The 23219-nt window shown below is 45.3% G+C and overlaps 1 protein-coding gene and 1 pseudogene across 1 annotated transcript in view; both read left to right on the top strand.

Moving 5' to 3' along the window:
- LOC136638856 (cytochrome P450 2C5-like) lies at positions 1-7803 on the top strand (annotated as a pseudogene).
- A 9339-nt stretch (positions 7804-17142) lies between these two features.
- LOC136638855 (cytochrome P450 2B4-like) overlaps positions 17143-23219 on the top strand; it is a 33349-nt gene continuing 27272 nt past the window's right edge. The window contains exons 1-2 of the mRNA XM_066612886.1: positions 17143-17319; positions 20467-20629. Of these exons, the coding sequence (XP_066468983.1) occupies positions 17143-17319; positions 20467-20629 (340 nt within the window). The remainder of the gene's footprint in view (positions 17320-20466; positions 20630-23219) is intronic.

The raw sequence follows: 23219 nt of genomic DNA, 5'->3' as shown, positions 1-23219 counted from the left end.
ATGGACACGGCTGGGATAGGAGCTCTGCTCCTTCTCTATGTTCTCTTCACCTTCTTCTTTTCCACCTTCAAAATGTACCGGAAGCAAAGGGAGCTACCTCCAGGACCCACTCCCTGGCTGTTCCTGGGCAACCTCTTCCAGAAAGATGTTCTCCCGCTTTACAAATCCTGTCCAAAGGTGAGATGTGGTGGGGCACAACTTGAAACTTATGACAATTTTTGGCAGTCTATTCACTAAATTAGTAATACTGCAACCATTTCTTATGCTAATGATGCAAGAGCAATCATCGTTATTGCCCCAAGGAATTATTATTAATTATTATTAACTTTATTTCTACCCTGCCCTGGAGGGACTCAAGGCGGCTTACAACAAGGTTAAAACAAATTAAAAAACATAATTTAAAAACAGATAAAAGTATATTAACAACATATCAAAAAAAAGTAGTCAGGTAAAAAGAGCATAGAGCAGCAAATCATAAAAGAAACAGGCCTATAACCAGGTATTTAAAAAGATATTAAAAGATGTTTAAAAAAGCCGGGAACTCAGAAGGCTTGTCTAAACAGAAGGGTCTTCAGGCCTTGCTGAAAACTTTCAAGAGAGGGAGCAGTTCTTAAGTCATCTTAAGCATCCTTCTTTCATTTCATTCTATATTCAGCATCCTTATCTATCTATCTATCTATCTATCTATCTATCTATCTATCTATCTATCTATCTATCTATCTATCTATCTCCTTCCTTCCTTCCTTCCTTCCTTCCTTCCTTCCTTCCTTCCTTCCTTCCTTCCTTCCTTCCTTCCTTCCTATATTCAGCTTGCTGAGAAGTATGGCCCTGTCTTCACTGTCTGGATGGGATCAAGGCCAGCAGTCATGCTATGTGGCTACGACGTGGTGAAAGATGCTTTGTTGGGTCATGCGGAAGAGTTTGGTGGGCGCCCTGATATCCCCATCAAAATCCAACAGTCCAAGGGCCATGGTGAGTTCAATCTGAAGTGATTCACGAGAACTGCATATAGTTCAAAATGTAAACAAACATACTATAGCATTGAGGAGAGGAATTCCAGTTGTGACTGTGGCACAGGGTGTGGGTGAGAGTGTTTATTTTTTCTCCTGTGTCATTTTCCAGATTAAAATCACACAGTCAGCCCCACTGACTATAATAGGACTTACTTATAATAAGACTATTATAGGACATGCATAGTATCAGGGCCAGCCTTACAGCCCAATCCTGAGCTGCCCAGGGCATGTGGCTGCAGCGACGCTGAGAACGGCTCCCACCACACCCTGCATGCCTCAGCCTGCTGCAGGCGGTGACTCGGGAGAAGGGGACTTTCGTTCCCTTCTCCCAGGTAAGGGAAGCAGCCCTGCAATGGGGATACTCACTTTACTGCTGACCAAAATGTCGGCGGTAAGGTAAAAGCATTCGTGTAGGACGCTGAGCCCCACATGAACGTCTTGGATCTGGTGGAGTGGAGCTCCACGGGACCCGCTTCCCTCCCTCCCCCCAGCATGCCTCCTGTCTGCCCTTTCTCCACCTCCTGCCTCCCCGTCACACCTCCTACCTGCCCTCTCTCCGCCCTGTGCCTGTCTCCCCCCTCCGCAGAATACCTCCTTCCCACCTCCCTCCCCGCCCCCGCTTACCGTGCCATGGCGTGGTGGTTCGTGTGACTGCTGAGCAGTGGAGGACGGGAGCTCACCCGGCGCAAGCTCAGCGCCGGCCAGCACTGGGCTAGTACAGGTGCTGGCCCGGCGGTAAACCTCACAGATGTGCCTTACATTACAATTGCGACAGTACGCCTCGGTGGAAAGCCAGAGCGCCGAGCTCAGGATTGGGCTCTTAGTTGCTTTAGGGCCCAATTGGAAACATTTTTTGCAGGGCCTAGGTTCACAGCCAAGGTCTGCAGAGTCTTAGAGATAGATATAAATCAAACTGTTTATAGACTTTATATCTCTGTGGTATATACTGCCTTTTAAAGTAAAATTCTCACAAAAGTATGTACAAATCTAATTTAGTCTTGTATGCAGATTTATATTAAAATATGCTTAGATTGATTTGGTCCATTAACTCAAATGCATTTTTAAAGTGCACATTTTGATTGCTCTTCATTCTACCACAGAGATATAAGTTGAAACTTATTGCTCTGCTTTTTTTTAACTGACAAATTATTATTATTATTATTATTATTAACAGTATTTATATACCGTTTTTTCCTAATTTTTTCCAAATGGTTTCCTAATGGTTTGTTTTTAGGATTCAGTGATCCAAATGAGAAGAAATGGCGGGAACTGCACCGGTTCACACTTTCCACCCTGTGGGATTTGGGGATGGGGAAGAGAAGAATGTCTGATAGAGTGCAGGAGGAAGCTCTTTGTCTGGTGGAGGAAATAGCAGCCACACAAGGTCCTCCAAAGTAATAAAACACTCCAGTGCCTCAGGATGAACTTTCTAGTGTTAATTTAGAAATACAGTTTGAAGAGAGAGTGGGTGTCAGATCCCACTCATTGTGTTTGGCTCTCATTGCAGGGCAAGCCTTTGATCCAAGAGGAACCATCAGAAGTGATCTGATGTGATCTGATGTGATCAGACGTGATCTGATTTCAAACGTGATCTGCTCAGTGGTCTTTGGGAGTCGGTTTGATTACAAAGAAAGTCTTTGTAGAGCAAATGCAATCCATGACAGACCGTGTGATCTTCTTCCGTAGTTTCTTAGGAGTGGTATGTTGTTTCTTTTATGTTTTGGCCCTGGGAACTGCTTTAACTGATGCTATTAATGCATACAAATTAGGAAATCCGTTTCACTACTCTTGCAGTTGTAAGCATTCTCATTGCTCATTTTTAAAAAGCATTCTGGTTCAATCCTTTGTCCATAGTAAAATGTTTTCAGGCTTGTCTGTCAACCCAGAGACCACTACTTATTATTATTGCTATAAAAATGTAAGAAAACAACAGGAACATAAATAAGAAACTTTCATGTACTGTACTAATCATAGAAATCTTCATTGGAAGGTGAATACTGTATTTTCATCTTGCTTAAGCATGCATGACTCTGTCTACAGAGAGAATACAGTACTTAATACTATGCTGTATGTTTCACTTTTATTTCAGGTGTATTCTGCTCTCCCCAAAATAATGGACTTACTTCCTGGAAGGCACAAAAAGGTCACGGCTGGAGGTCAAAAGATGTATGCTTTTGTCCATGAGAGGGTGAAGTCCCACATGCAAAGCCTGGATCCTCAGAATCCCAGGGACTTTACTGACTGCTTCCTTATCAGGTTGGAGAAGGTAGAATGATTCACAAATTTTCTTCACAGCATCCTAACTTTCAGCGATTTAAAGGTAAATCTGAAAACCGTTCTCCAGTACTCAATTGCTTGTTTGTGATTTGTATATGTTCTTTTCTAGGCAGTGGTGTACCCAAGGGCTGTGGCCCCTGGGGTAGTGACATCATATGATGTCACTTTTGGGTTTTCCTTCAAGTAGCACCCACAGCACATGCCCTATCTACCATTCCCTAGATATGCCACTACTTCTATGTGCAGCTGCTGATAAAGAGCACTGTGGTGCTCTCCAGAGTATTTACAAATGAGAGACCATTGTTGTTAATACAACTGATGGAACTGAGCTGTTTTGGGGAACCCTGGGAGAAATTCCATCTGGGATGCTGACTGAAGCAGTCTCAGATGTTTCTGCATCTTTCTTTCAAGTGTTATTTCTTAGTCTCTCTTTCCCCCTTCACCTATGCTCAACAGAATCAGTCCTACAATGAGATCATCCTCAGTCTTGAAGATATTGTTGTGATTGTCCTAGAGCTCTTTATTGCTGGTACGCTGTCCACAAGTCAAGCCCTGCTCTACAGCCTCTTTGCAATGGCTAAGTTCCCACACATTCAAGGTAGGAGTAGCTCAGTGAACAGTGAAGGTAATGGGACTCCATTAGGGACCGCCATTAACTGCATAAGGAATAGAACACAAAGGACACTTGAGAAGTATCAAAGTTTCCTGGACTATTTTTTCCTTTTCCATGAGATTCTGCATTGGTCTGAGGTGCATATGGGATGGTGTCCTCCCCCCTCTGTTTTTATGAAATTTAAAGGATTCCAGCTCTCTGTTTATGTGGCCTGTCTGGCCATGGACTTACCTGGGTGGGACAGCCCTGAAAGGGCTGCCTGTGGAGTCCCCAGGAACAATACATTTGCTGCTTCCTTGGTGTGGCTCTCAGCTTCCCTCAGAAGAGAAAGAAGAGCAGGGACTCAGCAGCAGCTGGCCCAAGTGAGGCACCAGATTCTCCCACCAACAACACACCCAAGGGGTTGTTTTGGACAACCATGGTCAACGTGGTGGCCCCTTTCCCCCAGCCTTGGGTGGATGGGTTGGCTGGATGGAGAGGTGAGGAAGGGCAATAGGGGGAGGGATCACACAAGGGGGATTAGGCAGCTTAAGAGGCTGGATCCAATGCTTGCTAGAACACAGGCTGATGATGAGGGGGAGGACTCCAGGGTGGGAGGCTCTGGGTGGCTGAGGGTAAAGGGCAGGCTTGGAAGAGGATGCTACTGATCCCCTTCCCCACCTACTCTGAATCCATCAGCCCAGGGCAATGCTTCCCACAGGGTCAGAAAAACCCCATCAGGACGTTCGGGGACATATGGACAGTGGGAGTGGTCCCATCTTGTTGCTTCCTCCTTCCCCCTTGCAGGGCAGGGAAGCCCCCACACGAACACTGAGGGGAAAACACTATTTGGAATCCCTGGCATTTCAACCCTGCAGCTTCAGAAAAGAACAGTTGCAGAAAGCATCTTTCTCAAACCTCGCATTTTATTCCCAACTTCAGTTCACATGACAGTCTTTATACTTTGAATGCACAAAACAAGAACGGAATATAACTTGGTAGTTTCAGAGTTTGAAAATGCCTTGAGTGACAGGCCCACTATGAGAATGGTGAAGGGCATGGTAGGTCTCATGACTCATGGTAGGTCACCACAACCTGAGTGAGATGAATAGGTAGAGTATCTGAAGCCCAGGTTGGGGGAAATGGGCCTTGGTTAAACTGTGTAAATGGTGACTGGACAGGAATAGTTTTAAAAATATTTATATTTAAAAATATTTCATATTTTTATATGCAATATTTTTATCCCACCTTTCCAAAACTCTCTCCCTCTCATCTAATAAAAATGTATTCCTTACAGCTAAAGTCCAAGAGGAGATTGCAGAGGTGGTGGGTGCCCACCGCGCCCCAAGCATGGAAGACCGTATGAAGATGCCCTTCACCAATGCGGTTGTCCATGAGATTCAGAGATATCAGAAATTCAGCCTTGAGACCTTCCCACGTGCAATGACCCGTGATACAGAATTCAGGGGACACACAATCCCTCAGGTACAACGACTCGGCATGATATCAGAGTTTTGTGGTGAGGGAAAAGAGGAATTTATTACCTATATTTCCAGAAAGGTAATATTCTTTTTAGATGTGGAAGCATTGTAACAGAGCAGTGGAAGAAAAACAGAAATTAGACATTAGCTTTGCACAAGCAAAAATCTCCCAGACAAACAGAATGAAACATAGTGTTCTTTCATTCCTCAAAATAGAAGGGGTGCCTCCTTCTATGGGCTCAGTCTTCTCATAGGCAAGTTTGTGGTGCATGTCTGCTGCAGCCATCCCGTACAGTTGCCAGGTGCAAAACTAAAGGTGTTTTCAAGCCCCTTTTAAGGGTGTGGGAGTGTGTGATGCAATCTCCTGAGATATTGTCTCGCCCAGGAGCATGACCTTGGCTTGGCATCCAGCACCTTTCAAAATATAATGGCAAGTGAGGCTTTATTGTACTCCATTGAAGCTGCCTTGGGTGCTCCCAATGTGTGGGAGAAAGGTGGGGTAGAAATTTTTTAAAATAAATAGATAATTACTTACAAGTGTGAAAGCAAGTAATGTCATCCCTCTTCTCTCCCTGAAGGGCACTTCTGTCATTCCACTGATCACCACTGCACTTTGACCCACTTTTGTGGGAGACACCAGAGAAGTTTAACCCAGGCCATTTCTTGGATGAGATGGGCAAGTTCAGGCAGAGAGATGCCTTTTTCAGCAGGTAACTTTATGAACCTAGAGATTCATGCTGTGAGTTGAGGTCCAGGAATGTGTGCTGAATATATAGGTTCTGCCTAGAGACACACAAGAACGAAAGTGTGTGTCCTTTCATAGCAGTTCTCTGCCTGCGTCTTCTTTGTCAGACCTTTAGCTGGAAGTCTACAAGTAACAGCTGAGGACAGAGCTTGCACCTGAAACTTGTTTGCCCAAGTTAAAGAAATATGAGTCAACATTTAGAAAAATCAGCTTGGCCTAAGGCAAGAGAACTGGAGCAATGCAGTGAGGGTCAAGTAGAAGGCTCATGCTAAAGTCACTGTTGATTTCCCTTCATCCTTCTGAGCCATAAGAATAGCCCTGCTGGATCTGTCCATAGGCCCATCTAGTCCATCTCCCTGTATCTCAGAGTGGTCCACCAAATGCTTCAGGGAGCACATAAGACAACAAGAAACCTGCATCCTGGTACTCTCCCTTGCATTTGGCATTCTGAGGTAAACCAATTCTAAAATCAGGAGGTTGCACATACACGTCATGTCTTATAACCCATGATGGACTTTTCCTCCAGATATTTGTCCAACCCCCTTTTAAAGGCATCTAGGCCAGATACCATCACCATATCCTGTGGCATGGAGTTCCACAGATTAACTTTACGCTGAGTAAAGAAATATTTTTTTGTCTGTCCAAACGCTCCCAACACTCAATTTTAGTGGATGTCCCCTGGTTCTAACCACTCTATCCATCCCCTGCATAATTTTGTCTGTCTCAATCATGTCTCCCCCCCCCCCAGGTGCCTTTTTATAGACTGAAGAGCCCCAAATGCTGTAGCCTTTCCTCATAAGGGAGGTGCCCCAGCCCAGTAAACATTTTGGTCACTCTTCTTCACCTTTTCCATTTCCACTATATCCTTTTTGAGATGTAGCAACCAGAACTGGACACAATATTCCAGGTGTGGCCTTACCATTGATTTGTATAATGGCATTATAATATCAGCTGTTTTATTCTCAATACCTTTACTAATGATCCCAAGCATAGAATTGGCCTTCTTCACCACTACCACACATTGGGTTGACACTTTCATCGAGCTGTCCACCAGCACCCCAAGATCTCTCTCCTGATCTGTCACAGACAGCTCAGAACCCATTAGCCTATATGTGAAGCTTTGGTTTTTTGCCCCAATGTGCATGACTTTACACTTACCTGCACTGAAACACATCTGCCATTTTGCTGCCCATTCTCCTAGTTTGGTAAGATCCTTCTGGAGCTCCTCACAATCTCTTCTGGTCTTCACCATTTGAAAAAGTTTGGTGTTGTATGCAAACTTAGCCACCTCACTGCTTAACCGTGTCTCCAGGTCATTTATGAACAGGTTGAAAAGCACCGGTCCCACAACAGATCCTAAGGGCACACCGCTTTTCACCTCTCTCTATTGTGAAAATTGTCTATTGACACCACTCTCCGCTTCCTGGTCCTTATACAGAATATTTTTTTTTCTTGGACATTCTGTAGGTCTCAACTGATGGGGTGACTGCCTGCTTTTTCTCCCCAGGGAAGCGATCCTGCCCAGGGGAAGCACTGACTAAGATAGAGCTCTTCCTGTTCTTCAGCGCTTTGCTTCAGAACTTCACCTTCCAGCTGACTGGAGCTGCTAAGAAGAGGGATCTCCTGTCTTTGTGTTTGGATCTCCACACCAAATTTCTGCCTCTGCCAATACAAGCCATTAGACGCCCAATGTGATCTAGCGACAGAAAACAGGCAGTTGGGGCTGAGCCAGTGGCACTAAAATATTCAGAGAAGCTGCATCAGAGTGAAGGAGACTTGTTCACCAGCTTCACTTTTACCTAGAGGGCATCTCCTTGTACCTTGAACAGTGACAATAAGGTATTTATCTTATCTGAGTGGTTAAATGGAATCTTATGATGGCTGTTAGGCAGAGATTGTCACCTTTCCTACCTTTCAGCTGCTTCTTCACTGACACAAATTAAAAAGCACCACATAGGGCGCAATCCTAACCCATTTTCCAGCTCTGTCATAAGGAGAATGCAGCTCCGAGGTAAGGGAACAAATATTGCCTTACCTTGAGGAGGCCTCCCTGATTGTCCCCCAACTGCAAGATGCAGCACATGCCCCACAGGCACAGCTATGCCAGTGCTGGAAAATTGGTTAGGATTGCACCCATAATCAAATCAAATCCAAACCTTTATTGGCACAGACAATGAAACCCAAATATTAGTCCAAGGAAATATTCACATCGTGCATTGAGTATGCTCCGCTCCCAGAGACAATTCTTATATAAATATAATAAAGTTATTTAGCCATGTTGGTTGATACAACATTCCTGCCTGTTAGTAACTGTCTGACGATATCAATTTCAGATCCATTAAGAGACACAAGAAGAGGGAGTAAATAACAGCTCCATAAGTCAGAGTGACAGACACAGGGTGCAATCCTAACCCCTTATGTCAGTGCTTTCCATCTCTGGCAAGGCGGTGCCAATGGGACGTGTGCTGCATCCTGCAGTTGGGTGTCACTCACGGAGGCCTCCTCAAAGTCAGGGAATGTTTGTTCCCTTACCTCAAAGTTGCATTGCCCTTATGTCAGTGCTGGAAAACACTGACATAAGGGGTTAGGATTGTGCCCACAGTTTAGTAAGATATGAGGGAGTGTCTTCAAGGAACCTGAGCCACACGACGTGCTTTGGATTATTGAGCGTTGAGCCTAGCTTTCATTTCATTTGAAGGGAAAGCATTAAATCTAGTTAGGGAAAACACTCTATGTTCTTGTGGATTTGTTAAGAAGGTTAAGTAATTACTACCAAAATCAGTAGTAATTCACCCAAGATAATCCAAAGTGAAGTGGGGAACAAGATTTTTTGGCTTTGGCTAGGAGCTTTTGTTTTTCCATATCCCATAGCCAGGTGCGGAGGGTCTTAAGCGCTATTGTCCACGGCATCATACCCAACAAGTCCAAGGAAAACCCAAAAAATTGGACTTCCTTACTGAGTAAGGTCAGTCCTGGGGGGGGCGGGGAGAAGGAGTCTTCTAAAATTGTTTTCAGTAAAAGGTCCTTTGCAGTGGCAGAGTCAATTCTGAATCAATGTTTGAAAAAGCAGAGCCAGGCTAAAGACTCCACTTTGAGTTGCCTGGCTTCCAGACATAAAACAGCGTAAGGTACACATTGGGATACTGCAAAGATTTTATAAAGGAAGAGAGGATGAATCCTCTCGACCATGATGCAGAAGGCAGAGATCCAAATGGGGATACCATATAGGAGCTGTGCCACTACCTTGCTATTGAATGTCTGGAACGCTGCAGGTATAAAAGAATTCCCCCAAGCATAGAAGAATCGACTAATTGCTTGAGCTGTAATACTGCTTTTTTGGATTGCTGATTGTCAGTGTACAGTCCACAAATGCCTAAAACGAAATAAAATCTGAGATATTTAAATGTTTTCACTTGTTGGATGGAATGACTGTCAAAGGTCCATGTTGTCAGTTTCCAGGAGCAACCAAAAACTACTATTTTTGATTTATCAAAATTAAGGGTCAGCTTGTTTTGTTCAAAGGCACCACATAATCAAGTACAGGCAAGCCCTGTATCTGCTGGGGTTCTATTCCTGCCCATCACTCCAGATACAGAAACCATGAATATGGGGGAACCCTATTCAAATAGTAGGCCTTATGCCACCACTGCCCCCTCGCCCATTTCCTTAGTTTTTGTTTAGTAGTGCTGAAAGCACTTGTGTTTCTTCCTTAAACAAAATAACATTCTTGCTGAACTAAACAGCAACTTGCCTGCATGCTACAAGCAGGAGGCTAACTGAACATTAACAGGAAGCACTTCTTGTTAATGTTCAGTTAGTCTCCCTCTAGCATACAGGGTGGTTGTCTGCAGGTCACTCTTCGGTTCAGCATGAATGTTGCTTTGTTAAAGCAAGAAACACCAGTGCTTCCAGCACTACTAAACAAAAACTAAGATCCTGGAGTGGGTGCGAGGGCCTCCTGCAGATAAATGAATCCATTGATACTGGATCTATAGATACAGGACCCGCCTGTACTGAAGCTGACTTTTTCTTCCCCCCATTAGTTTTTGTTCCTGCAGCTCCTGAAACCATTTCAGCCATTGAGCTCCATAGGGGGCAAGGGAAGCTGACAACCTTTCTCTGCTTGGACCTTAATCCAAGCTGGAGAATTACCTGGAGCCTTTGAAAGTTCACCTCACCTTTGAGACATGGAGACACCACCTTCTGATGAGGAACAGGGCCCCAGGACGTAGACATCTGGGAGTACTTCATAGCACACAGTACATTGGCTGCTGAGAATGAGTGTGGGTCAGTGTGGAGGGAATAATGGATCAATATTGGGGTGCTTGGTCCACACTGCTTTGTGAACTGACTATGGGCCCAATCCTATCCAATTTTCCAGTGCTGGTGCAGCTGTGCCAATGGGTCATGTGCTGCAACCTGCAGTGAGGAGGCAGTCACAGAAGCCTCCTCAAGGTAAGGGAACATTTGTTCCCTTTCTTCGGGGCTGCATTGCGGCTGCACTGGTGTTGGAAAGCTGGATAGGATTGGGCCCTCAGTCTGCCTATCCCCACCCAGGGCCTAGGAGAGGGGGGTAAAGGGGGTAATTTGTACCTGGGTCCAGGGTCAGAAAGGGGACTCAGGAGCCAAAGGAGGGGGCCCAGAAATTTCCTGGGATCTGACATTTTCTTATCTACTTGTTGCTTGCATGGGATGCTGGGGACACTACCACGAGCGTGCAGCTGCAGCTACTGGCAAGCCATATATGCTGGGTCAGGGAATGCATACATGATGCTCCTTAACAAAGTGTCAAACCTGGGAGGCAACTGGCTGGCTACAGTAGCTCTTTGGCTTGTGGGATCCGCTTAGCATGAAGGAGCATATAGGAGTTCAGGGACACAGTTGTGCGGCTACAGAAGGATGTTTTGGGTCACACAGGACACTTTCCCTTCTAGTTCAAGCCTAAATATGATGATGCTAATTCTCTGCATGATTTTCTATATTTAAACGATTTTAGAGAGACTTAGGAGTGTGCCTGGTTTTCCATATTACTGTATCTAGCTACCAATGTCACCTGGGTGGGTAGACCTGGGCTCCAAAGACTTTTCCAGCTGTCTCCACTCTCTCCCCACCCTGTTGTTCCCCTCTTTGCCCCCATTCTGCTCTCCTGTCACCACCCTTTCCAACTCTGTTTGACCCCTCCCCCTTTGCAAAGGGGCCCAAAAGAAACTTTGTACCCCCTGATAAAATTCCTCTTAGTGGCCCTGTCCCCATCCCCAGCATCTATGGAGAATGCCATGGTAGGGGGAGCAGCAAGTGCACCAGGGAAGCAGGACCAAGAGCCACGGCAACAAAGGGGAGTCGGCACCTGGTCTGGTGCTGTTGTGAGCATGTCTATGCCCAGTAGATAGTATCACAACTGGCCCCCACTTCGCCAGGGCACTCTGAGTCAGGTTCTGTTAATCATTCACCATTCGTGGAAAAGCCTTAGTAGGAAAGAACCCTGCAGAGATGTCAGCATGACATTACATTAAAATGCAAACTGTTGGTGAAGGGGATCAGTGGTTTAAGTGAGTACCTGTGTGCAAGGGAAGCAGGCAGGCTATTTTGTTGCCAAAAGGTGTTACAGGGGAAAAAAGAGAGCTGACACTCAAAATAGTTGATGAGCTGAATTCCAAATGGTGCTGATGATGCAGCACTTATTATAAAGCAGGATTACTTATTTCTGGTTTATAATTTTTGAAAAATAAAGTATCTTTGTAGTAAATGTTATATCTTCTGCCCTCTTTAGAGTGTGTCTTCTCTTTTTTACTTTTACCCAAACTATTTAACAGAGCATGGAATGTTGATTTTTTTTTTTAATTGACTGTTGTTTGGTTGGTACAATTGTACCTTGCTCACAGAAATAACTGATCAACATCATTCAAGACTCAGGATACCTAAGAACCACCCATTGCAAGTTCAACAGTGTTTTGAACTTTGAAATGCAATGGCATTGCTGGGGGATGCAGGTGACACGCACGGGGGTGGTGGAGATGACACCATTACTAGCCAACATTTTAAAAATCTTTATATTTTTGAATAATACTATCATGTTATATATCATTCAATGCATAATTTCATGAGGAATGCAATGAAACAAACCACACTGAAATATCTCTATTTTGTCAAACGTTATAGCCAAAAAACTAGCAGGGTGGGGCAATGGTGCATCACCATGCTCACTGGTTGGGGCATTGCCCCATCCACTGCATGGGAGGAGGTTCATCATGGAGGTGATGTGATGGCCTCCTACACCGGGTGACCTAAACCCTAACGATTTCACTGATGAAATGCATTTGTACAGATTTGATTTCCATGGTCTGTCCTCAGGGGATCCTAAGAAATTAAAGAGTGGAACCAAAAGAAATCCAACCCCCCTGCCTTTTTGGGTGATGTGGCGGGAAAGGGCCAAAGGCACCCTTGGTTCAATCTGCAGCACCAGAGCACCATTCAGAGTGCTAAGTGAGAGGATGGGGTGGCTGCTTCTTGCATGAGCACCCACCTCTGCCCTCTTGCACACAGATGGTCCAGCTCAGGACTGGAGAGTTGAGAGTGGAAAAAGGAATGCTAAACCCGTTGTACACGTTGCCTCCACCCTCTCTGCCCAGTTATGCTCCCAGTCCTTGGTCAGTTCACTTCCTGTCTTTTGGATCACTGGCAGAAGAAAGCACATGGTGAAGACAGGCATTGTCCAGAACCCATGCCATAAGAGTTGTGGGCACCAGTTGATGATTGTTGCTACTACTGTTGGCTTCTTGATATTATCCGTGTGCCAGATGCTTTGGCCCCACAGACTTTCTTTCTGAGTCTCAGATGTCTGACAAGCTCTGCCTGCGTCTTCTCTCCCAGGGAAATGGTTGTATGCAGAAGAAGAACTAGCTTGGAAGGAGCTCTTCCTCATCTTTAGCACTCTGCCGCAGAACTCAAATTTGCAAAAACCCAGTGTAAGGAGGCACCCAGATGCCCTCAGCATCACAGCCAAAGCATTCCTTCTAATGGTCCTAAATGGTCCTTGATTAACTTGACATTTCCTGAGTTTCAGCATGTCCTCACCTCTTTCTGGGCTAAAGCCGGTTTCACTGTCAGAAATGCCAGTCCAGATATCCAAAATGGAGGAAGTTTGGACTGCACATTTGTTGAGAAAGTGAGGACATTTATAACAACCTAATGACCAATGTTTGAACAGACACAGTTGAAGTCCTTGCTTGGGAACTCTGTCCAAGCAGGGAGGATGATGAAGAGTCATGCCCCATTGGCTGGGAGTGGATAGGCACAGTGCCATTGTCAGTCTGACCCAGACAGGATTTCTCAGAATTGTAAACATATATGTCTTCATCCCATGACCTCTGCTCTGTGCTGTTACTAGGCAAAAGGAAAAATCATTAACTTTAGAGTTATGATAGAAAATACCATAAAAATTTAGAGGTAAATGCCATCACAGGGGAGAAGATTAACAGGAGTCACCAAAGCTGCCATTCACAACTGCCATTGCCATTGTGTACCTTCCACAAATGACTTGAGACCAGATATACTTGGGAGAATGGGCCACTTTATTAACAGCAATCACTATGCAGCAGTTCCTGATGAAGGAGCTCCTCCTTCCATAGGTGCGGAAACCTCCTCCTCAAGAGACGGAAAGCCTGTGGTTTCCCCCCTGGTCATTATCACCTTGGCTCAAACTTGGGGTCACCCAATGCACCCAGATTCTCCACACCAACCCCTGGAAAGGAGGATGAGGTAGCTGAGTTGTTTTGCCCATCTCAAGCCAGACAGCCTTTGAGACAGATTGCCCAACTCAAGCCCATGGGGCACAGTATGCATCCCAGAGCCAGGCCGCCTCTTGAGATCTTGCTCACCTCAAGATGCATACCAAATCCCTACTTGTCCTGCACAATTCCTACCTATGTGCCACCTGACTAAAAGCACTTTCAAAGACCATCTGGGCTAGGTGAAAAAACTCCCCACCAAAAGTCAATCATGTGAAGAGCAAGAAATTCCTACCCAGCTCCAAATGGCAACCAGTTAACCTCAGACTGCATTTAGGTGAGGTGTGTTAGGTTAGCTCCGGAATGGCCAGTAAGTGTTGAGTGTTTGGGCTCCTGGTTTGCTGTGCCTCACAATCATGCTTGGGCACTGGTCAGGTGATGGTACAACATACCTATCTTGTGCAGTGTCTAGGATTGGGCAAAGAATATGACAGAAATATATTTAGGCATTGAAAATATAAACCTGGAGCATGAGAGTCTATCACATTCTTATGCTTCCTGAGAAGGTCTCACCTGGGTCTTTGTTTACAATAATAAAACTTAGCATTTATACAGCACTCTCAAACATGCAAAGCATTCACATGTATTATCTTGATGTCATCTTTCCAAGAACTCTGACATCACTTGCAGATAAGATTCTTCCATATAGACTTAGGGCTCAATCCTATTCAACTTTCCAGTGCTGATGCAGCCATGCCAGTGGGGTGTGCACTGCATCCTGAAGTGGGGAGGCCGTCACTGAGGCCTCCTCAAGGTAAGGGGAGATTTGTTCCCTTACCTTGGGGTTGCATTGCAGTTGCATCAGTGCTGGAAAATTGGATAGGATTGGGCTCTTGGAGTGTTGATCTTACCATAAAGTGCATTCTGTGTGGAGAAGTACTCCGACTGAGGATCCAATATGTCATTAGAATTTCCTCCAATCAATAAATGATCATTCAGCAATTGTCCAAAATATTAGTGAAACATAGCTGAAGAATCAGAATTCAGGCCAGATAGATTTATCATAGCAACATTTACTCCAGAGCAGTGCACCATGAAATAATAAATCAACCTTCTTGATCCAAAATAACCTAAAGAATCTGGAAAGAAACACACCTTTTTAGATTGTGAGCCCTTTTGGGACAGGGAGCTATTAGTTATTTGATTTTTCTCTGTAAACCGCTTTGTGAACTTTTTGTTGAAAAGCGGTATATAAATACTGATAATAATAATAATTATTATGAATAAATACAGCCACTCCTTTAGAATGAGTAGAAATATTTGTAATGTGTCTCCAACTCAGTTCGTACACAAATAATCTTTATTAGCCATTGTTAAATCGGTTTCTTGTAAAGAGAACTATGCACTAAAAACTTTCAATTTAAAAAGAACTTTCTGAAATTTGTGATCTTCTTGAATGCCCCATACATTCCAATTAACCAACTTAAACATAGATATCACCCACTATATAATAATAGAAACATAAGAACAGCCCTGCTGGATCAGGCCATAGGCCCATCTAGTCCTGCTTCCTGTATCTCACAGTGGCCCACCAAATGCCCAAATAACTCCATCCCCCAAAACCATTGCTTATAAATCAGATAGGATCCTTATTAAACATTTATTAATACAATACTTACAATGCTAGGTTTATTATATATAACTTTAAAATTCAATAGACATGATAACACAACAGAAAAAACACAATAAAATGTAACTTCAATCCTTTGAGTGTGATTGTGAAGTGTGAGTGTGAGTGTGAGTGAGTGTGACAGGTGAGTGTGAAGAGAACAGTTAACAAAAAGAAAAAAAATTGGAAAGGAAAAGATGTGCAGAACACCGTGGATGTATGCCCAGAGCAGGTAAAAAAAGGGGGTAGTGGGAGAGAAAACATTGCCAAATATTGCTGTCTTTACTGCTAAAGTTTGGGTTCAGTCCTAGAACTGGTATAGTCATACCTACATTCCATCAGACGATTGCAAGGATCTGAATATAAACTCACAGCACAATCTTATAATCATATGCTGGAGTAGTGACTGCTGTGCTGTTGCGCGCTTCTCACAAATGTGCCATAAAGTATGTTGTGAACGTGTAGAAGATAGGGACACTGGCAAGAAGGCCTGTGCCATCCTGCTGGTGTGAGTGCCAGGAGAAACACTCCCTGGAGCAGGTAAGAGCTGCTCTGAGCAATGCAGGGGTGGGGGGAAGCAGGGAGGGGGTGTAACAGGGCAGGGGTAGGCAGGGAGGGATGGGAATGGGCATACTGGTCCTGAGAGGGGGGCAGGATTGGTGGCAGAAATGCACATCGTATCCCATCCCCCTCCCTGGGCCTGAAATTCTGACACGGACTTGCGGCTATTTAGAAGGTGCAGGTCGGAGTAGACCCATGGTGTAGGCTGGGGCTACCGAATACCTGGTTGTAGCATCTGTTTCAGTGCCAATGGAGATGCTCACCAGGGTCATTGGAAGCTGCACCCTTTGTTCTGTTGCTTCAGGAGATGCTGGTGCTGAACCTCAAGTTGCCCAAGCCGAAGCAGGGGTGGGAGGGAGCCATCCCTGCTCAGGCAGTGGGTCCATTCCTGGTCACATACTAAAGCTGATTTTATCTCATGCTGTTTCAAGAAGTAACAAGGCAAATACAGGCACATGACCCACTGCTGCATCTGACAGAGAGGGAGCAATGAAATCTTGAAGAAAATATTAACAGTTATACATCAAATGTGCCAATGAGGATGTAGTAGACAGCAAGAGCTTTGGTGTGAGATCCTGGCTAGGTACACAGGCAGAAGGAGACCTGAAGCTGGCAGCGTCATCACCAAAGAAAGGAGAAGCTAATGCTAAAATTGTGGTGACTTGAAGTTTTCCATCATCATCCCCCACAAAATGCAAATTTGATATGATCATACACCGAGAAAGGGGGGGAACAATTGTTGAGCAGAAATATTAAGTCACAATGGGCTCATAGAGTCTCTTTATCTTAATGCAAGTCTGTTAGTTCTTAGGTATACTGCAGGACAGTTAATGTTCTACAGCTAACTGATATCCAGCAATACAAAAGTGATTATTAACCTGTTTGTAGCAAGGTCAGAGTGCTGGTTTGGATAAAAGCATCTTTGGCAACAGAGAGCACATTAAGAAGAAAGAAAATCAGGAGTGAATAACTTGGAGAGAATGTGAAGTTGGGTCCAGTGGGGTCTCCAGCAAGCCTTGTCTTGTCTCTCTTCAGCAGTTCCTTGGATTCCCAGAAAAAAGAGGAGTGACAAGAAAGATGGACGTGAATGGGATAGGAGCTCTGCTCCTTCTCTATGTTCTCTTCACATTCTTCTTCTTCTCCTTCAAAATGTACAAGAAGCACAGGCAGCTGCCTCCAGGACCTGCTCCTTGGCCATTTCTGGGGAACCTCTTCCAGAAAAATATCCTGCCTCTGTACAAATCCTATCTGAAGGTGAGGCAATCTATTTCACTCTCCCTGTGTAGATTAAGGCAGCCCTGAGCCTAGTGATGAGGACAGGGCCAGAGATGTGCAGCTTGCATGTGAACCCATCCCTTGGCATTCCAAGCCTGGAGGAACCTGTGATCCAGCCACCTCCCCATCCATTGTGATAGTCTGGGATTAGGAATGTTTTGCTTTATACCTGATTGCCTCTTGGTGTGGAATTTTTTTTCACCTACCCCAGACTTACAGTGTAGTGTTAGCCAGGGTAGCCACAACTGGCAGGTATAGTGTGGGACAGGTAGCAAGAGGATTTGGTGTCTATCCTTAGGCAGTGGTGTCACCAGCGTTTGCGTCACCCAGTGCAGGAGGCCAGCGCGTCACCCCTATGCAGTGGGCGCAGCAACACCCCAGGTGATCGTGGTGATGTACTATCGCCCCGCCCCCACTGGTTTTTTGGCTGTACCTTTAGATAGAACAGATATTTCAACATGGTTTTTTCATTGCATTCTGCATGAAATTATGCATTGATTGATATGTAACATGATGGTATTATTCCTCCAAACTGTGATTTTAGTGATTTTGGTCACTAGTGGTGTCACCCCCACTCACCAGGGTGTCAACTTACTAACACCTTATTGCAGCAGTTCTCAAACTTGTAGCACCGGGACCCACATTTTAGAATGACAATCTGTCCAGGACCCACTGGAAATGTGGTCATGGCTGGAAGTGACGTCATCAAGCAAGTTAAAATGAATAATTATAAATAATTTAAGTAAAGTAAAAGAAATAATTAAATAAGGGGAAGCTAGCCCTGTTCCACCAAATGAATTTTCTCCTTAGCCTGCCTGCAATACCCCCACCCTCGGAAAAAGTCAGTAAGGTTTTCAGCCCTAGCCAGTGCCCTGTTCAATTTAACTTCTGTTTAAACCAGGTAACTATCAGGATCCACCTGACTTTGCAAGTCTAAAAAAGAAAAAAGTTCACCTTACTAGTTGAAGCCTCTGTTTTTATCCTTTTTAGTGGGGGGGGGGGGGCTGCAGTCTGGAGCATTTGTTGAACTCCAGTCCCATTGGATAGGGACCATTCTGGTGGCCTCACATCCCCCTTTGCCTGACCTGACCACAAGCCAAGGCATGTCTGCTTATATGCAAGTAAAAACAGCCGTGTGGCTTAGTTTCGCTTTCCACAGGGCTCAATACATTCGCCAGCTTGGAGGGAGGGACCTCCTTCTTGGGTGTTTTTTGGGGGCTGCGTTCATTGGATGAAGACAATTCTGGTGTCGTTGGATTCCTCTCGGCCTGCCCTTTCCGGTGAACTAAAGCAAGTTCACCTACTCATGAGTAAACGCGTGATATGGCTCGGTTTCACTTTCTATAGGGCTCCATGCATTTTTTGTTTTCTGGTTCTTTGCCCATAACTTTTCATAGAAAGGGGATATTTCACTCTGATTTTTTTCATTGCATTCTACTATAAATTCTGCATCCAACGGTATATGACATGATGGCATTATTTCTAACCACCGTGATTTTAGCATGTGACCTCCCCCAGCGCGCGTTACCCCCTTGTGCGTGTCACCCGGTGCGGCCTGCATCCCCTCGCTTTACAGTCAAACTTACATAAGAAAATAAGAACATAAGAACAGCCCCACTGGATCAGGTCCATCTAGTCCAACTTCCTGTATCTCACAGTGGCCCACCAAATGCCCCAGGAAGCAGACCTGATAACAAGAGACCTGCATCCTGGTGCCCTCCCTTGCACCTGGTATAGCCCATTTCTAAAATCAGGAGGTTGCACATACACATCATGGCTTGTAACCCATAATGGATTTCCTCCAGAAACTTGTCCAATCCCCTTTTAATCCCCAATACCCAGGCCAGATACCATCACCACATCCTGCGGCAAGGAGTTCCACAGACTGACCACACACTGAGTAAAGAAATATTTTCTTTTGTCTGTCCTAACCCGCCCAACACTCAATTTGAGTGGATGTCCCCTGGTTCTGGTGTTATGTGAGAGTGTAAAGAGCATCTCTCTATCCACTTTATCCTTCCCGTGCATAATTTTGTATGTCTCAGTCATGTCCCCCCTCAGGCGTCTCTTTTCTAGGCTGAAGAGGCCCAAATGCCATAGCCTTTCCTCATAAGGACGGTGCCCCAGCCCAGTAATCATCTTAGTCGCTCTCTTTGCACCTTTTCCATTTCCACTATGTCCTTTTTGAGATGTGGCGAACAGAACTGGACACAATACTCCACGTGTGGCCTTACCATCGATTTGTACAACGGCATTATAATATTAGCCGTTTTGTTCTCAATACCTTTTCTAATGATCCCAAGCATAGAATTGGCCTTCTTTACTGCCACCGCACATTGGGTCAACACTTTCATCGAGCTGTCCACCACCACCCAAAAATCTCTCTCCTGATCTGTCACAGACAGCTCAGAACCCATTAACCTATAAGTGAAGTTTTGATTTTTTGGCCCCAATGTGCGTGGCTTTACACTTACTTACCTTGAAACGCATCTGCCATTCAGCCAATGGGAAGTCTAGATTTGAGGACAAAGGACGGCAAATTGTATAAATGTCCAAATCTCCATTAAGAAGGGCTCTCATGCTTCGAGACGTTAGTCCCATGAGATGGCCATTGCTTGCAATGAAATAAAAGCCTGCGAACCTTCATTCCTGAGTACCGAGTTATTCTTGAGTTGCATTTTCAGCCTTGGAACAGTGCCACTTCTGCCAAGGCACTGGGAGGAAGAGAAGGAATGAGGCCTCAAAAGGTGAGGAATGGAGGGGCTCCTTGGGCAGAATCCTCCTCCCAAAACAATACTGAACCTCAGGGGTTCCGGTTCGTATTACAATCACTCTCACAGTAGTGCCTGAAGAGCAAGGAGATGTAACAATCCACTACAATTCCCAGCTTAGACTGGTGCAACAGTTGTGACAATACCGGAGTCGATCAGACCTGACCAGAGCAGTTCATGCTTTGGTGACATCTCAGCTGAAACTACCATAACAGTTCGACATGGGGCTGCGGTTGAAGAAAGTCTGGAAGCTGCAATTAGTGCAGAATCAGAGGGATAATAATTTTCTTTATTAAAAAAGAGAGCAATTAAAATCATTGCCCGAAATCCTGCCTTTCTTTTACTTTGTGTTCAGCTCACTGAGAAATATGGCCCTGTCTTCACTGTCTGGATGGGTCCAAGGCCAGCAGTCGTGCTCTGTGGGTATGAGGTGCTCAAAGATGCTTTGCTAGATCATGCTGAAGAGTTTGGTGGGCGTCCTAGTAGCCCCATCAAAGTCCCAGGGACCAAGGGTCAAGGTGAGCACAATGAAATGTGATGCAAGAGAACTGTGAACATTTTGAAAAATAGACAAAAGTAGCACTGAGAGTGGGAATTCCAATTGTGACTGTGGCACAGAGCTTGGGCTAAAAGTGTTTACTTTTTCTTCTGTGCCTTTTTCCAAATAAAAACCATACTTAATCTGGTATTCACCTGACAGATTCACCTGTTCACTTTAAATTGTCCCACCCACCCATTCTGTGAATGGCATCAGTATTTATTCATTTGAAACACGGAAGTTGTTAATCATAGCGATCCCATGTTATTTCTCATTTTGTCCTTTAAAAAAAAGGACCCACTCAAATTTCCAGGCAAGTGATAATTCTCAACTATATCTGGTTTGGGCCAAAGAAACAATTTTAGCTCTCCGGAGGGTGTTCTGAGCATTGGGGAGGATGCGTGAAGCTTCCCCAGCACTCAGAAGCTCTTCTAAGGCTCCTGAGAAAGTCAGTTCCAGTCTTTCGGAAAAACTGGAAGTGAAGTTTTAAGGTCTTAAAAGGCCTTTGGAGGGCCGGGGAAGCCCTCCTTAAGGGTTCCTTGCCTCTTACCCCTCGCCTCCAGTGGGTCCTGGTTGAGCCATGTCAGGCTCAACTGTATGTTTCTTTCATTTGCTGTGCTCCCCCACTCTTTTCCTTCCCCCCTCTTGATTCCCTAGAATTGTGTTCCTCTGGGACAAGGATTGAAAGTGGAGAGAGGCTTCAGTATTCCCTAACCTAGAATACTGATGTATTTTGGCCTATAGCCTTTATCTGCTGTGATTTTCATTAGGAAGGAAGTGATCATAAATCCAATCAGGTCTGTAGTTGGCATCCAGCAATGATTCTACTCTGGGAAGCCACAAGCAAGGCATGGAGGCCCTGCCATGCAAGCCAGAGCAGCTTAGAACACTAGTTTTAAAAAACAGTTCAACAGCTCTGTTTCTTTGCTCTGTATTTTCCTAGCTCTATATGCAGCTGACAGTTCAATCCTATCTTGCGCTGGAACAGGCAGCCCAAGAGGCCTGCACTGTATCCAGCGCAGGATAGGTGCCCAAAGTGGCTTAGCCGGAGGCAAGGGGAAACTCTTCCCCTTACCCCCAGATAAGCCACTGCAGCCCCAATGGATCTCCTCGGACTTGCACCACCTCCAGAGGTGGCATGAATCTGAGGAGAGCGGAGTGGCTTGGAGCTGTTCCCGGCTGCTCAGAGAATGGGGTTGAGATCTAGTATAACAGCCGGATCCCAACCCTGCTCCCGCTCCCCACCCGCCCCGTATCCCTCCTGCCTCCTCCTTGCCCTCCCAAGACTCCTGAGTCAGCTGAGCTCAGCCAACGCAACCTACCTGGGGCAAGCTGGTGCAGAGGCTGGATGCAGCCTTTGTGCTCCAGTGCACTTCTGTGTGCTGGAGCATCTTGCTTCTGAAGAGGCGCAAACGTGCTTTACTGCATGTTTGTGACCCTGCTGGGACCCAGCTGGGACAACAAGCGACTTGTGCCGGTTCAAGCGCGCTTTAGGACTGCGCCCTGAGTTAACTTACATCTCTATCTATATTACTTAATGAGAGATCTGGGTTGCCATGACATGCCTGGCAGTTTACTGCAGTGTGCATTATTCATGTGTGAAACTTTGTGTTGTTGGGGGTCATGGACACCAACAGCTCCAGGAGTGGTGCCCCTTCATTTTGGAAATTTAGAAAGTTGTGGTAAAAGAGATATTTTAGTTTAATGATGAAGGGCAAAAGGGGGAAAAGTTGTGTTTAGTGAGGGATGTGCCTCCTCCAGAAGCAGGAGCAAATAAGGAGGTGGTGTTGAGAGAGAATGAAGGGGTGGTGCCAAGGAATAGAGTCAGAGAGAAAGTACCCTGGGGCATGTTATACCATTTTGTTATACCAGGCAGCAAACTGTCATGGGCTAGGTTATAGCCCATTTACTATTACTGATTTGTAATTTACTAATTTGTATTATGGATACTATTACGGATTTGTCATTAATGGCTCAGCCAGGCCACGCGGCCTGCACAATATTCAGTGCAGATTAGGAAGTGGCTAGAGGTCTTCTCAGGGCAAGGGAATATATTTCCCCTTGGATAAAGTCCCAGTCATCCCTATGGGGTGTCCCAGATCCACGCTAGCTATACAGCTGGTGCAAATCCAAGAAGCCCAGTGTAATGTTGGGCAGGCTGGGAGGAGGGCTAAGATATGGCAGAGGTCTGCTTTGATGAACCTGCCTTTTTCCTGGGCTTGATTCGCCCCCATTGCACCCTGCTCCACACAAAAACGCTCCCCCAAAATACTTTCCTGCCACCTTCTCCCTGCACTGCCCAGCACAAGCATACCTGTGCTGGCAGGCACTGAGATGGAATGTGGCACTGCCAGGCTGGTGCAGGCCTTTGCGCCTAGCCAGCTCATGGGTAGTTGCAAACATGCTTTTTGGCACATTTGTGATGCTCTAAGCTGGCACAGGGACAACTGCACCGGTTTAAGAAGAGGTTTGCATTGCATGGTCAGTGTCATCCTTATCTTTCAAGACCCATGACGGCGTGGAAGCTGTTAGCTTCTAATAAGCTCTTGCAACTACAAATGAGATAGGTA

Source organism: Tiliqua scincoides, chromosome 2 (assembly GCF_035046505.1).
Source record: "Tiliqua scincoides isolate rTilSci1 chromosome 2, rTilSci1.hap2, whole genome shotgun sequence".
Lineage (NCBI taxonomy): Eukaryota > Metazoa > Chordata > Lepidosauria > Squamata > Scincidae > Tiliqua > Tiliqua scincoides.
The sequence above is the reverse complement of the archived record's forward strand: the minus strand, read 5'-3'. Positions and strand labels throughout refer to the sequence as shown.